General features: G+C 39.8%; 1 protein-coding gene across 1 annotated transcript; it reads left to right on the top strand.

Annotated features, from left to right (window-relative positions):
• The first annotated feature begins 12,577 nt into the window (after positions 1 to 12,577).
• On the top strand, positions 12,578 to 15,784 carry LOC145045607 (protein FAR1-RELATED SEQUENCE 9-like). Its single transcript, XM_078993933.1, has 9 exons — positions 12,578 to 12,695; positions 12,935 to 13,012; positions 13,139 to 13,189; positions 13,274 to 13,467; positions 13,582 to 14,093; positions 14,157 to 14,415; positions 14,492 to 14,631; positions 14,819 to 15,071; positions 15,167 to 15,784. The coding sequence occupies exons 1-9, from the start codon at positions 12,578 to 12,580 to the stop codon at positions 15,782 to 15,784; spliced, it is 2,223 nt and encodes a 740-aa protein (XP_078850059.1).
• The last annotated feature ends 286 nt before the right edge of the window (positions 15,785 to 16,070 follow it).

Raw genomic sequence — 16,070 nt, 5'->3', positions numbered from 1 at the left:
TAGATTGCAAGAACTCGTGAAGTTTGTGATAATATTTGTAGATTTTGATGAAGAAGGATGCAAATTTCCATAGAGGTATGTTACCAAATGGCCCATCAAGTCGTTAATGTTATAAATTTGTAAGAAAATTGCAACTTTATATGTCTATATCACAAATGCCCAAAATACCCTTTGATAATGACAAATAATGAAATCCTTTGGACCCAAATTAATGTTATCAAAAAAACAATTATGATGAAAACTAATCCATTAGTAAAAAGTTGGAAATAAACCACTGTAAAAGAAAATATTAAGCCATTATACTTTTTTTTGACTGTTTACAATAATTTATTTTTCTATTATTATTATTATTATTATTATTATTATTATTATTATTATTATTATTATTATTATTATTCAATGGCTAAATCAATAAAATGGTAAAAATAAGTTGTCATTTTCTATATTTTTGCACTGGGATCAAATAAAATTAGGTATCCAAGTAATAACTATTTATTTAACAGTAAAAATGTAACACCCCAAAAATACGAGCCAAAAATTTCATTTTTAAATACACATACTTAGCAAAACATTAGAATAAAACATTCATTGATCATATCATTTCATAAAGGATGTGCGTGTCTGGAAACCAGTTTATAAAATCATAATAAAAACACAGTACAATTCCCTAGGAAGATCTCATAGTGCGGAATACAGAGCGTGTATGTGATGTGCTGCTACCGCGCGAGCTCCTTCCCCTTCGAAGAAGAGGTACCTGAAACCAAAACTGAAAACTGTAAGCACGAAGCCTAGTGAGTTCCCCCATCATACCGCATACCATACAATTACATATCATACATATTGCCAGGCATTTCTGGGGTGCCCGACCTACCCGGTACGACCATTCTGGGGTGCCGACCTACCCGTGTCAAGCCATTCTGGGGTGCCGACTACCCATGTCAAGCCATTCTGGGGTGCTGACTACCCATCGGTCCTGACGACCGAACCTCGGGTACTATTTCACCCCCTAGTGCTACTATCATATATATCATAACATAACATATTATCAGACATATCTGGGGTGCCTGAACTACCCTGCAGTCCTAACAATCAAACTCGGGGACTGGTCCCCTCCTACTACCTCTATCGCATATAACATAACAAGCCAGCATGCAAACATATCATCACATACTGTTAGACGTATCTGGGGTGTCTGACTACCCTTCGGTCCTAACAACCGAACTCTACTACTATCATATACAACATATCATGCTAGCATATAACATATCAGGTAGTAGCAAACCTAGATGATATCACAAAGACAATCATCTATCATACGTCTCCTACTGGTGGGCCGGCATTGTGGCCTTAGACTCACCGCTACTGGAAGATAACTCACCTCGAAAGTAGCTGCTGAAATCTACTTGTTGAGCATCTAACTGCTGGATTGCAAATCCTCCGGCTATAAACCATAAACATAGGTTAGACACCCATAAATACCATTAGGTCAAAAGACTGACCCTCCCTTGGCCCAAGGTCAACCCCTTAGTCAAAGTCAATGTCCGTTTGACTAGACTCGCCGAGTCCTTTTCCTAGTAACCCGGTCCTACCCAACCAGTCCTTCTTCCCACTCACTGAATCACTCTTCATTCATGACTTGGGACGATTGAACTGACTCGTGATCCGACTCACCGAGTTCCAGGCAATCTTCATAGGACTCGCCGAGTTATTCATCCAACTCACCGAGTCTAAGGCCATCTTCATGGAACTCGCCGAGTCCCTATGACCCATTTCCTATATAGGCCAAATCTGAGGCATGCAACGCTTCAAAAGCATAGATCCATGTCCCTTGAGCATGCTTATCACGTAAAGTTGCAAGCTTTACGTGCATGCATGGTCCTATAAGCTAAAAAGGCCAAAACCAAGCTCCTCAAGAGGTCATAGACTCAATGGAGACCTTAATCACTTCAACCACAAGAACTTTATGCTACTAATTCATCCAATGAGTCCAGATCAGAAGTCGTTTCGGATCATTAAGCACCACACATGGAGCTTGGTGTTTCAGGGCTTGAAAACCACCAATTTGGGATAAAAATGGCAACTAATGATCTAAAGATCAAGGTAGAGACTTTTCTACCTGAATGGAAGCTTCCCCCTACGTAGAGTTCGGATCTACTCCTTTCCTTGCACTCTTCAACCACCTCTTTCTCCTTCTAAGCTCCAATCTCCTTTACAAGGCCAAAAACTCTCTTTAGATCAATAAGGGGGGCTAGGATCTCACTCTAATGCTCTCTGGAAGTGTTAGGGACAAAGGAGGCCAAGATAGAGTGTTTAGATAGGGTGCATACACCCGGATTAGGGTTTTTGCCCAACTAGGGCCTAATCGCCGAGTTCGGGGACCGACTCGCCGAGTCCAGAGTCCCATTCCCACACCTTGACCCACTCCTACTCGGCGAGTTGGCCCATCAACTCGTCGAGTCCAAGGAAATATATAAAGGAAATAAATAGCAAGGAGTACGTACTGGGGACCAGGTGCTACAAATCTCCCCCACTTATCTTAGTGTTCGTCCTCGAAGTCTGCTGCTCGATCCCGAAACAGCTCGGGGTAGTGCTACATCATCTCTTCCACCGGCTCCCAAGTCCACTCTGAACCCTTCCGGTGCTGCCACTGCACCTTCACGAGTTCCACTTTTTTGTTCCACAGATCCTTCAACTTCCTGTCGAGGATTGCCACAGGCCGCTCGATGTAGTTTAGACTGTCATCGACCTGAATATCTTCCAGAGGCACCACTATCCAGTCGTCCACCAAACACTTCCGCAACTGAGAGACGTGGAAAGTGCTGTGGATCTGGCTGAGTTCGGCTGGCAGATCCAACCTATACGCCACCTTGCCCACCCAGGCTACAACCCTGAATGGCCCGATGTACCTTGGGCCTAACTTACCCTGCTTTCTGAACCGGATGACGCCTTTCCATGGCGAAACTTTCAGAACAACCATATCCCCAACTTGAAATTCCAAGTCTGAACGGCGCTTGTCGACGTAACTTTTCTGACAACTCTGAGCAGTCTGAAGCCTGCTCCGGACCTGTTGAATCTTCTCTGTCGTCTGGAGCACCACTTCAATGTTTCCCATGACCCTCTGTCCAACCTCTCCCCAACATACCGGGGTCCTGCATCTCCGTCTGTATAACATCTCGAAGGGAGGACGATCAATACTTGCGTGGTAGCTGTTATTGTATGAGAACTCAGCTAAAGTAAGATACGTATCCTAACTACCACCAAAATCCAGCACGCATGCCCGCAACATATCCTCAAGTGTCTGGATGGTCCGCTCACTCTGGCCATCCATCTGCGGGTGAAAGGCGGTGCTAAAATGCAGACGAGTGCCCAACTCATCATGAAACTTCTTCCAAAACCTGGAAGTAAAATGCACATCTCTGTCTGAAATCACTGATACTAGCTCCCCGTGTCGCGCCACTATCTCCCTGATATAGATATCGGCCAACTTCTCGGCCGAGATGCTCTCCTGAATCGGAATAAAATGGGTGCTCTTGGTCAATCGATCCACGATGACCCATATAGAATCCACTCCTCGCACAGTCCTGGGAAGCTTTGTGATAAAATTCATCGTAATATCTTCCCATTTCCAAAACAGAATATCCAACGGCTGCATCTTGTCGTGCGGTCTCTGATGCTCGGCCTTGACCTTCCTGCAGGTCAAGCACCGCTCGACGTACCAGGCCACATCCCACTTCATGCAGGGCCACCAATAGTCCAGACGAAGATCCATATACATCTTCGTCGCCCCGGGGTGAATGGAGAATCGGGATTTGTGCACCTCCTCCATCAAGATCTGGAAAATGTCTCCGAGGTATGGCACCCATACCCTGCGGTGTAATGTTAATAATCCCCTGCTATCATAGTCGAAGGAGGAAACCTGACCCACTATGCACTCACTCTTCCGATGTTCCTCCTTCAAGGCCTCCTGTTGGGCCTCCCGAATCTGCTCCAAAAGCGGAGTCACCACTGTTATCCGCATGCAAATATCCCTGATAGGCACCGCCTTGTGGCTAAGTGCATCGGCCACCACATTGGCCTTCCCCGGGTGGTAAAGGATCTTACAATCATAATCCTTCACCATGTCCAGCCACCGACATTGTCTCATGTTCAGATTCGACTGATCCATGAGGTACCTCAAACTCTTGTGGTCCGTGTAAATGGTACACCGAACTCCATAGAGGTAATGTCGCCAAATCTTGAGGGCGAAGACCACCGCCCCCAACTCTAAATCATGCGTCGGGTAGTTCGCTTCATGAGGCTTCAACTGCCTCGAGGCATAAGCAATGACATGCCCCCTCTGCATCAACATTGCGCCAAAGCCTGAGATCGACGCATCGCAATATACCACAAAATCCTCCATGCCCTCGGGCAGGGCTAAGATCGGCACCTCACACAATCTCTGCCTCAGAGTCTCGAACGCTGCCTGCTGCTCAAGCCCCCATCGAAAGACCACGGCTTTCCTAGTCAACCGTGTCAGGGGTACGGCTATCTTGGAGAAATCCTAAATGAACCTCCAATAGTAGCCTGCTAATCCTAGGAAACTCCGAATCTCGGATGGAGACTTCGGAACCTCCCACCTCATCACGGCCTCCACCTTGGCCGGGTCTACCGAAATCCCGTTCTGGTTGACGAGGTGCCCAAGGAACTGCACCTTGCGCAACGAAAACTCACATTTGGAAAACTTGGCGTACAAGCTCTCCCTCCTCAGGGTCTCCAAAACCTCTCTCAGACGCTCCTCATGCTCCTCCTGAGTCTTGGAATAAACCAAGATGTCATCAACGAAAACTATCACAGACTGATCCAACATCGATCTACACACACGGTTCATGAGGTCCATGAACGCGGCAGGAGCATTGGTGAGCCCAAACGGCATCACCACGAACTCATAATGGCCATAACACGTCCGAAATGCGGTCTTCTGTATATCCTCCTCTCTAACCCTCATCTGATGATAGCCTGAACGCAAATCGATCTTGGAGAACCAAGATGCTCCCTGCAACTGATCAAAGAGGTCATCAATCCTCGGGAGTGGGTAACGATTCTTCACCGTTACCTTATTCAGCTCCCGATAATCTATACACATCCGATGTGACCCATCCTTCTTCATCACAAACAGGATCGGGGCTCCCCAGGGTGAACTGCTCGGATGAATAAATCCCTTGTCTAGCAGCTCCTGCAGCTTCGTAGACAACTCTTGCATCTCGAGAGGAGCCAACCGATAAGGTGCCTTGGCTATCGGAGCCGCACCACGAACTAGGTCGATCCTGAACTCTACCTTACGCTCCGGAGGTATTCCAGGAAGCTCCTCCGGGAACACATCAGCGTAGTCTCGCACCACTGGAACCTCGCTCACCGTCGCCTTACCCGTCTCCCGGGTATCCATAACATACGCAACATACCCTGCGCATCCTGCTGAAGGTAATGCCTAGCTCTCGCTGCTGAACATACTATAGGTCCACATTGTGGCCTGTCGCCGTGTATCACCAACTCTCCCCCACTTGGGGTCCTGACCCACACTAGCTGCTGTGCGCAATCTATCACCGCCCCCATTAGGGCTCAACGAATCCATGCCTATAATCACCTTGTTCCCCCGCAACGGTATGGGAACCAAATCCACCAGATAACGCTCCTCAAATAACCTCAAAACACAATCCCTGAACACTGCTGATGCTTGCACCGATCGATCATCGGCAATCTCTACCTCTAAAGGGCAATCCAACATGCCCGAGGACTCAGTAAACCTCTTGCTAAGCGCAAGGGAAACAAATGATCGGGTGGCACCCGAGTTGAACAACACCTGAACCGGAATACCGTTCACATGGAACGATCCTAATGCATATACACAGAGCACATATCAATAACATTACATCATAAAATAAAGTAGAGGGAAAGAATCATACCCGTCACCACATCGGGTGAGGTGCGTGCCTCTTCTGCAGTCAGCTGAAATGCCCGATTCCTCACCACTGGAGCCTCTGCCTTGCCCTGCCGGCCATCTGTAATCCGCAGGGTAGCTGGAGCTGGTGCCTTAACCTGCGTTGGTGATGTCAACTGGGGGCAATTGGCCTCTCTGGTTGCAGTGGAAACACAGCAACTCAGACGTTTGTATCACAGGTGCAGGGGCAGTACAATCCCTGCTGAAATTCCCCGTCTTGCCGCACTATTAGCAGCCCGACGATCCCAATCTTCATGCCCCCTCATGAGGCCTGCCGCATTTCCTGCAGCGGCTCGGTCCTGACTGGCCTTTCGGCCTACCATCTGATCCCCTAGGCTTCTTCCCCGAAGCCCCTCCTGTCTGTCCCTCCTCAGTCTTCCTCTTCCGGATGTGCTCGAGATCTATCTCTCTCCCTCGCCTTGGCAATCATAGAGTCCAAGGTAGGGCAAGCTAAAAAACTGACATGCTCCCGAATATCAGCTCGGAGCATGTCATGGTAGCAGATCCTCCTCATGTCCTCATCACCTGCATACTGGGGCACCAACAATGCCCTCTCCTAAAACTTGGCGGTGATCTCCGCCACAGTCTCCGTCGTCTGCCTCATATCCAAGAACTCCCTGGCCAGCTGCTGAAGCTCAACAGCCGGCGCAAACTCTATCCTGAACTTGGTCGCGAAGTCCGACCAGGTCATAGCCTCGACAGCCGAGGCTCCCAATGAGTCACTCACGGACTCCCACCAATCCCTAGCTCGATCTCGTAAACACCCTGCCGCAAACCTCACCTTCGACCCCTCAGGGTAGAAGCTAATCATCTGTGCAGACTTAATGTCGGCAATCCATCGCCTGGAAGCTATTGGGTCCTTCGCCCAGTGAAAATCCGGCGCACCACTGCCCCTGAAGTCCTTAAAGGACAGAGTGCGGGATCCCGACTGGCCAGATGCCATGTCACTCCTAAATGCTCGGAGGCGATCCTCCATTAACTCAACTATCCCTTCCTTGATCGACCCGAAGATAATGGGATTCGACTCAAGGATGCCCGTGGTGATCTCTGACGCGATGAAATCGCATATCCCCTCATCCACTGGCTCGGAACCTGATCCTGAACCCGATCCCTCTCCTGAACTGCCAACTACTGGTCTAGAGCACAACACCACCATTCTCGAAACACAACAAAAAAATGTCAGGAACAATGATATATTTCGAGGGATCACTACTACCATAAGTTTCATGGTCTCATCTCAGCCTTCCATGATTTGAGTACGGATCCTCTACTTCCAGTAGTACGGGCCTATACTACCTTCCACATCTATTCGTACTTTCCTCAAGTACTGCCTTGACTCCACTAAGTCACTATTACTGTTAATAATGTCTGCTACTCCCATCCTAGGCTTGCTCGAGGGAGTCCTCTGACAATACCTGATCCAGTCCTCAGCTGCTGAAAGCCTCCTTGTGATGCCAATTAGCTATTACCTGAATACAATCACATGCGAGAGGCTCAGATAATCCTTCGAGTAAGGGACTCATCCCTACAACGGTTAGGACTCAAACAAGAGCTACGTAATAGGGTCAAATCCAACACTCTGAGATTATTCAACCATGATCACATATGACTTTAACGTATCCACCTTACAGCTAACTCCCATCACTCAAAGCCCACAAAGCACAAAGCAAACAACATTTGGACATAAGGAAAACAATCTCAAGCAACTATATCCTCGTAGAGAAAAACTGAACTAGCATACAATGCTAAACTCGTAGTATCAGGAATAACCTAAACAGGCTACCCTACTGCTGTCTACTAAATTCTAGCATGCAACTCTTTCATATACTGAAGCACATAAAGCAGGCACATAAGGCATCACTCCTAGATCCTTAGTCCTATTCTAGTATGCGGTTCTACAGAAACTGATAAACATAAATAAACTTGTATGGGTACATTGGGGAATACTTACTTGAGCTCGACCGGTCGCGCACATCACACACTTCGCTCCTTCTTAAAACTCTTTACTTAGTTTTTCAGAAAATATTTTCTTCTTTAAAATCTTTTTAATCCCTCGATTTGAGTTCAGACACCCCCGAAGGCGTGTCCGAATCCCTCAAACCAAGGCTCTGATACCAACTTGTAACACCCCAAAAATACGAACCAAAAATTTCATTTTTAAATACACATACTTAGCAAAACATTAGAATAAAACATTCATTGATCATATCAATTCATAAAGGATGTGTGTGTCTAGAAACCAGTTTATAAAATCATAATAAAAACACAGTACAATTCCCCAGGAAGATCTCATAGTGTGAAATACAGAGCGTGTGTGTGATGTGCTGCTACCGCGCGAGCTCCTTCCCCTTCGAAGAAGAGGTACCTGAAACCAAAACCGAAAACTGTAAGCACGAAGCCTAGTGAGTTCCCCCATCATACCGCATACCATACAATTACATATCATACATATTGCCACGCATTTCTGGGGTGCCCGACCTACCCGGTACGACCATTCTGGGTGCCGACCTACCCGTGTCATGCCATTCTGGGGTGCCGACTACCCATGTCAACTATTATGGGGTACTGACTACCCATCGGTCCTGACGACCGAACCTCAGGGACTATTTCACCCCCTACTGCTACTATCATATATATCATAACATAACATATTATCAGACATATCTGGGGTGCCTGAAGTACCCTGCAGTCCTAACAATCGAACTCGGGGACTGGTCCCCTCCTACTACCTCTATCGCATATAACATAACAAGCCAGCATGCAAACAAATCATCACATACGTATCTGGGGTGTCTGACTACCCTTCGGTCCTAACAACCGAACTATTCTACTATCACATACAACATATCATGCTAGCATATAACATATTAGGTAGTAGCAAACCTAGATGATATCACAAAGACAATCATCTATCATACGTCTCCTACTGGTGGGCCGACATTGTGGCCTTAGACCCACCGCTATTGGAAGGTAACTCACCTCGAAAGTAGCTGCTGAAATCTGCTTGCTGAGCGTCTAACTGCTGGATTGCAAATCCTCCGGCTATAAACCATAAACATAGGTTAGACATCCATAAATACCATTAGGTCAAAATACTGACCCTCCCTTGGCCCAAGGTCAACCCCTTGGTCAAAGTCAGTGTCTGTGTGACTAGACTCGCCGAGTCATGGCATGGACTCGCCGAGTCCTTTTCCTCGTAACCCGGTCCTACCCAACCAATCCTTCTTCCTACTCACTGAATCACTCTTCATTCATGACTTGGGACGATTAAACTGACTCGTGATCCGACTCGCCGAGTTTGAAGAACAACTCGCTGGGTTCCAGGCAATCTTCATAGGACTCGCTGAGTGGTTCATCCAACTCATTGAGTCTAAGGCCATCTTCATGGAACTCGTCGAGTCCCTATGACCCATTTCCTATATAGTCCAAATCTGAGGCATGCAACGCTTCAAAACCATAGATCCATGTCCCTTGAGCATGCTTATCACGTAAAGTTGCAAACTTTACGTGCATGCATGGTCCTATAAGCTAAAAAGGCCAAAACCAAGCTCCTCAAGAGGTCATATACTCAATGGAGACCTTAATCACTTCAACCACAGGAACTTTATGCTACTAATTCATCCAATGAGTCCAGATCAGAAGTCGTTTCAGATCATTAAGCATCACACATGGAGCTTGGTGTTTCAGGGCTTGAAAACCACCAATTTGGGATAAAAATGGCAACTAATGATCTAAAGATCAAGGTAGAGACTTTTCTACCTGAATGGAAGCTTCCCCCTACGTAGAGTTCGGATCTACTCCTTTCCTTGCACTCTTCAACCACCTCTTTCTCCTTCTAAGCTCCAATCTCCTTCACAAGGCCAAAAACTCTCTTTAGATCAATAAGGGGGGCTAGGATCTCACTCTAATGCTCTCTAGAAGTGTTAGGGACAAAGGAGGCCAAGATAGAGTGTTTAAATAGGGTGAAAACACCCGGATTAGGGTTTTTGCACAACCAGGGCCTACTCGCCGAGTCCGGGGACCGACTCGCCGAGTCCAGAGTCCCATTCCCACACCTTGACTCACTCCTACTCGGCGAGTTGGCCCATCAACTCTCCGAGTCCAAGGCAATATATAAAGGAAATAAATAGCAAGGAGTACGTATCGGGGACCAGGTGCTACAAAAAAAGGTAAGATGGTTTAATCACTTCATAAATTTGAATTGTTTAATCTGTAAAATGGTAAAAATTGGTACCTGGGTTGGAGTTCTCTCAATGTTAAGCTGAGATAGAGCATGTAATCAACAACTTATTTATTGGTTATTCAAAATAAAGCAGTTGCAATTGACTTAAATATTTCATCAAACAGTTAACCTACAAACTTAAAAACTAAAAGTTTTATCAAGCAAAATTAATATATTCATCACATGTAGTTTAGTGTAAATTGGAAGAAGATTAATAATTATACTAACCTCAATTTTTTAAACTGACAATGGTGATGAAGTTTCGTGTAAATCAAAGGCTAATTACCTGGATGTAGCGTTTCGAACGTCGTTTCTTGCAACGAATCATTATCATTGATGGAGAGGGAAGAGGATTAGGGTTTAAGAGAGAATCTACCTTCAAGAATTGGTGATTAAGTTTGGATATGATTGAGTTCTTGCTTTGGGACGTCACTTTGGTATTTTGAGCGAAATCGATAGGAAGGGGCTAATTGAATGTCGCGTGGCAAAATTGTTGGGATTAACATAATTTATCTAAACTAGATAAGTTGCCCATGCTCTGCATGGGCTGTGTGCATCTGATTTGTGTGTCGTTTTTATTTATAGATTAATAGACGTTTGACTGTTTTAGTTGACTTTGTTAAGGGCAGACAAAAACAATATATATATATATATATATATATATATATATATATATATATATATAGATATATATATATATATATATATATATATATATATATATATATATATATATATATATATGATGACCAATATAGAAAAAATATACCAAAAGAAGAAAGTGACAGACATAGAAAGTGCAAGGATGAAAAGTCTGGGCTTTACCCCGGACCGTTTTTTGTGTTTTTTATGAATAAATGTAAAAGTTTTTACTGTAAGGACCAAAAATGTCAAAATGACCATAAAACAAATATGCACAATAGCTAATATCTAAGGAAAGAGAAATTTAATATATATATATATATATATATATATATATATATATATATATATATATATATATATATATATATATATATATATATATATGGGAAAAGGAAATATACATTACAGCCCCACCTAAGCTTAGGTACTAAACCTCTTGAAGATACATTGTTTTACTATATAAAGATACGGTTAATGGATTCACGGTTAATACTTCAAGGTGTAAATTCAAGATCGACACAATAGGGTTTAGGGTTTAGGGTTTAGGGTTTTGGGTTTGGGGTTAGGGTTAGGGTTTAGGGTTTAGGGTTTAGATTTAGGGTTTAGGGTTTAGGGTTTAAATTTAGGGTTTAGGGTTTTGCTTTAGGGTTTAGTAGTGTTCACTTGGGTGAAGTAATAAACGATAATTGAGGAAAGAAAACAAAGATGGTAAAACAATAATGAAAGAAAGAAATGTTATGGAGGATGATATATTTATCAAGTGAAACCAAACTGGACATATTTAGCATGTTAAAACGACATATTTTAGAGGTTTAGTAACTAAGTTTAGGTGGGCTGTAATGTATATTCCCTTATATATATATATATATATATATATATATATATATATATATATATATATATATATATATATATATATATATATATATATATACGGAAAAGTGAATATACCCTTAAGGGTATATAAGCTTAGGTACTCAAATCCACTATAATTAGTAGTTTTGTTAGATATATTCATTATAATGTTCTTAAACTTCAACCCCTAACTTGATTTACTTTGAAGATTTTCGAAATTTCACTATTATATTCCTCTTATATCATATCTTTTTTGTTGAACACCTACTAGATTATATATATTATAGTTGAAAATAAAAAGTATGTAAGAGGAAGATAAATGTGAAATTTATAAAAAATATTAGAAGTAATCAAGTTATAAGTTGAATTATAAGAACAATTAGACAATTACAATTTAAATATATAATACAAAACGATGTAGTATAGTGAGTTTGGGTACCTAAGCTTATATACCCTTAAGGGTATATTCACTTTTCCCATATATATATATATATATATATATATATATATATATATATATATATATATATATATATATATATATATATATATATATATATATATATATATATATATATATATATATATATATATAGGGGAAGGCTCATGCAAAAATGCAAACTATATGTGAAAATGAAGGAACCAATCACATATTGCCACATCATTATTCATGTTTTCTTCAATTTATTACTTAAATTTATTAATAAAGGGTAAGATAGTAATTAACATAAAATAGTGATTGAATTCGTTCTTCATATAAATAACCGCAAACAAAAACTGACATATTAATATGAAAGTAACTTCTTCCGTATGTTTATGATCGACAAAATCATCTCCATTAGAATCATTGATTGATTTAGTTACAATATCAAATTGAAGAGATGTCTAGTAAAGAATATGAAGATATTTGTTCTACTTATTTAATTGATAAAGCAAATCAATCTTCCCAAAATTTAACTATCGGAAATTCAATATCAACGTTAGATGATGTTGATAAAGGCAAGTTTTCATTCTGTATAATTACTATATTTTTTTATTCTAATACCTAACATTACAATACTATGATACACAATCATTACATATATTTTTACGATTATACTGAAAGTTAATTTCAACCTTCAAACTGATGTTCATGATCCGAAGAAAAAAAAAAGTTAATCGTATGATTAATTAAATTTCATTTACTAAATATTTACATATAAATACTTATTTCAATAATCGTACTGAATATTGCACAGGAAGTAATGAATCGGAAGACTCATTCAATGTTTTAACTATTGAACCTTCAAAATCAACATTCAACAATGGTGACAAAGGTAAGTTTAATAAATAATAAGATGAATATTTCTGATGTTATTATTCAATAATTAAATTTAAGATAGATTACTAAATTCTATAGAACAATTACTAATAATTTTAAAATAAACAAACTAACTCTGAAGTTCAACTTTCAAAAGGAACTACAAGTGCAACAGCAACAGAAAAGGATAAAGGCATGTTTACCTAATTTATATTAAATACATAATTATGAACATATTTAATATATTTCAATATTGAGCTTTTTGAATATTTGACAGGAACATCTTATATAAATCAAGATGATTTGTACATTCCACATGTTGCTGCAGATATCATTCCTAAAAAGGGACAAATTGTGTCAAGTTTAAATGAAGGAATTGAAATGTACAGAAATTATGCAAAAGCAGCTGGTTTTGGAATTAGATTAGGAACAACAACCAAATACGGGGATCTAAGTCTAAGGAAAAAACAAGTAAGATGCAACAGATATGGAAATCCAAAAAAAAAAAAAAAAAAAAAAAAAAAAAAAAAAAAAAAAAAAAAAAAAAACATTGATACTCTTACATCCAAACGACTGAAAAAACAGGAAAGAGAATCATATTCTAAGGTCACAGGATGTATGGCAATGATTGGTTTTGACAAAAATGCTGCAACAAATATAATCACTGTATATGCATTTGAATACACACATAACCATCCACTTACTGAATTTAATGAAGAAAACATCTGCTCTCCAAACCATCGTCTTAGTATTTTTGATCAAGAACTAATTGTTAAAGCTTCAACTATCAACATTGGTGCCACAAAAGCACACAAGTTAAGAGCATCATTAAAGGGAGGATATGATAATTTGCCAGCAACAAAGAATGATTTAAAAAACTTTTGGAGAGATTATACAAATATTGTTAGACCAAATGATGCTCAATGTGTTGTAGACCAGTTGATAATTCGCAGAGATAATTATCAAAATTTCAATTTTCAATATAAGTTGGATGATGATGTGCTAAATGCTATGTTTTGGGTTGATGAAATAGGAAGAGAAAACTACAATAAGTTTTCTGATGTTATATCAATGGATGCTACTTATAGAACAAACAGGTAAAATTTATATTTATTAAATAATATTACATAATAAGGGATACATTTTACAAATATTTTCAGGTACAATATGATATTTGTTCCTTTCACTGCAATAAACAATCATGACAAGACAATCAACGTTGGAGCAGGACTAATATCAGATGAAACAATTGAATCATACTCTTGGTTATTAGAAGCTTTTTTGTCATCACATAAGAAGAAACCATCAATGATTCTATCAGATATGGATGCAACATTATCTTGTTCAATAGCAAAGGTGTTTGAAGGATGTACTCACAGATTATGTATGTGGCACATAATGTCAAAAATGCCATCAAAGGTAATAAAAAATTAAATTTAGTGAATTACATATAGCTTATGAAAATATACTAATAAAACCAAATTTAACATGACAGATTGAAGCTGACTTAGTTTCAAATATAGATTTCAAGAAACGCATAAATCAACTAGTTTGGAATATGAATATTAAACCATCAGAATTTGAGAACAAATGGGATTTGATGTTGAATGAGTTTCATTTGAAGGAAAATAAATGGTTGGCTGATATGTTCAACAAGAGAGATAAATGGATTCCATCCTATTTCAGAGATATACCAATGTGTGGACTTATGAAGACTACATCTCGATCTGAAAGTTCTAATTCCTTTTTCAATGTTTTCTCAAGTCCAACCAACTTACTTGTTAATTTTATATTCAACTTTGACACTGCACTTTCAAAGCAGCATCATGAACAAAAAAAGATTAGACATTGCATCAAGAGATACTTCTCCACAACTGCTATTTCCAAATGAACATTTGAAAATAGAAAAGCATGCATCATTGGTATACACTCGAGAAGCATTCATAAAAGTGCAAAAACAAATAAAAAAGGCATTCTATGAGTGTTTTCAAAAAAAATCAGTTTTGATTGATGGTCATCAACAATGCACAATTGTATACAAAGAACTAAAAACAGGCAAGCGACCAGAATTTAAGGTATTCAATTATGCTACTTCATTATTATTTTAATTTAACATTATTTAGAATTTATAAATATATTTTTGAAATAAAATTTTATTATTACTTCTCAGGTTTCTTTTGATGCAAAAGATGAAACAATTGAATGTGAATGTTTGCATTTCACATTTTTTGGAATCCTTTGTAGTCATGCTTTCAGAATTCTTATAGATTATGACATTACCATGATACCTGAAAAATACATTCTGGATAGATGGAGAAAGAACATAGTGGATATTGGTTTTCAAAAGATAAACAAAAAATGGAGAGTGTGCAGTACAGAAATTTCAAATCTCTTGCAGGATGCAACTTCTTTTTTTGAGAAATGCGTTGAATCGGTTATTCATGACAAAGAAAAACTACAAGAATTGGTGAACTCTCTTCAACAATTAAGTGAAACATGTGGAAAGGGTGTTTCTACAAGATCAAGTTCAATTCCAATAAAAGATGTGATTGAAAATATCATCGGAGTTCCAATTTCAAGTGATGTGAAAATCAAAGTACCAAGTGAGATAAAAACAAAAGGAAGCGGAAAGAGGAGTCGAATCAAAAGTGTTGCAGAAAAAGCAATAGCAAAAGCACTTAAACCAAAACGCAAATGCAAAGGATGCAACCAACTCGTCAACCATGATATAAGAAATTGCCCAATAAATCCTTCAAATGTGCTTAGGCCTTTCAAAAAACATCAGTAACTTATATATGAATTTTAGATTTGTTTGTTGTTAAGCTTCTCTGTATTAAAACTATTACTATTAGTCGCATTAAACAATTTTAATTTTGAATTACGTACCTATTCTTTTTCCTTCAACATCTTCTCTGCAACTCTTTTGACTATGTCTTTTGACAAATGTACAATTCCTAAAATCATGTTGAACCAACGTATTTGAAAAATTACACAATCTCATTTGTTTTTTATACATCTTATGTTGATGAAAAATATACATTATATTGCAATATATATTTTTATTTATAACCTAA

The sequence above is a fragment of the Lactuca saligna genome, chromosome 5, assembly GCF_052625555.1.
Source record: "Lactuca saligna cultivar CGN05327 chromosome 5, ASM5262555v1, whole genome shotgun sequence".
NCBI classification, from domain to species: domain Eukaryota; kingdom Viridiplantae; phylum Streptophyta; class Magnoliopsida; order Asterales; family Asteraceae; genus Lactuca; species Lactuca saligna.
Note: the sequence above shows the minus strand (reverse complement) of the source record. Positions and strands in the feature narration are given on the sequence as shown.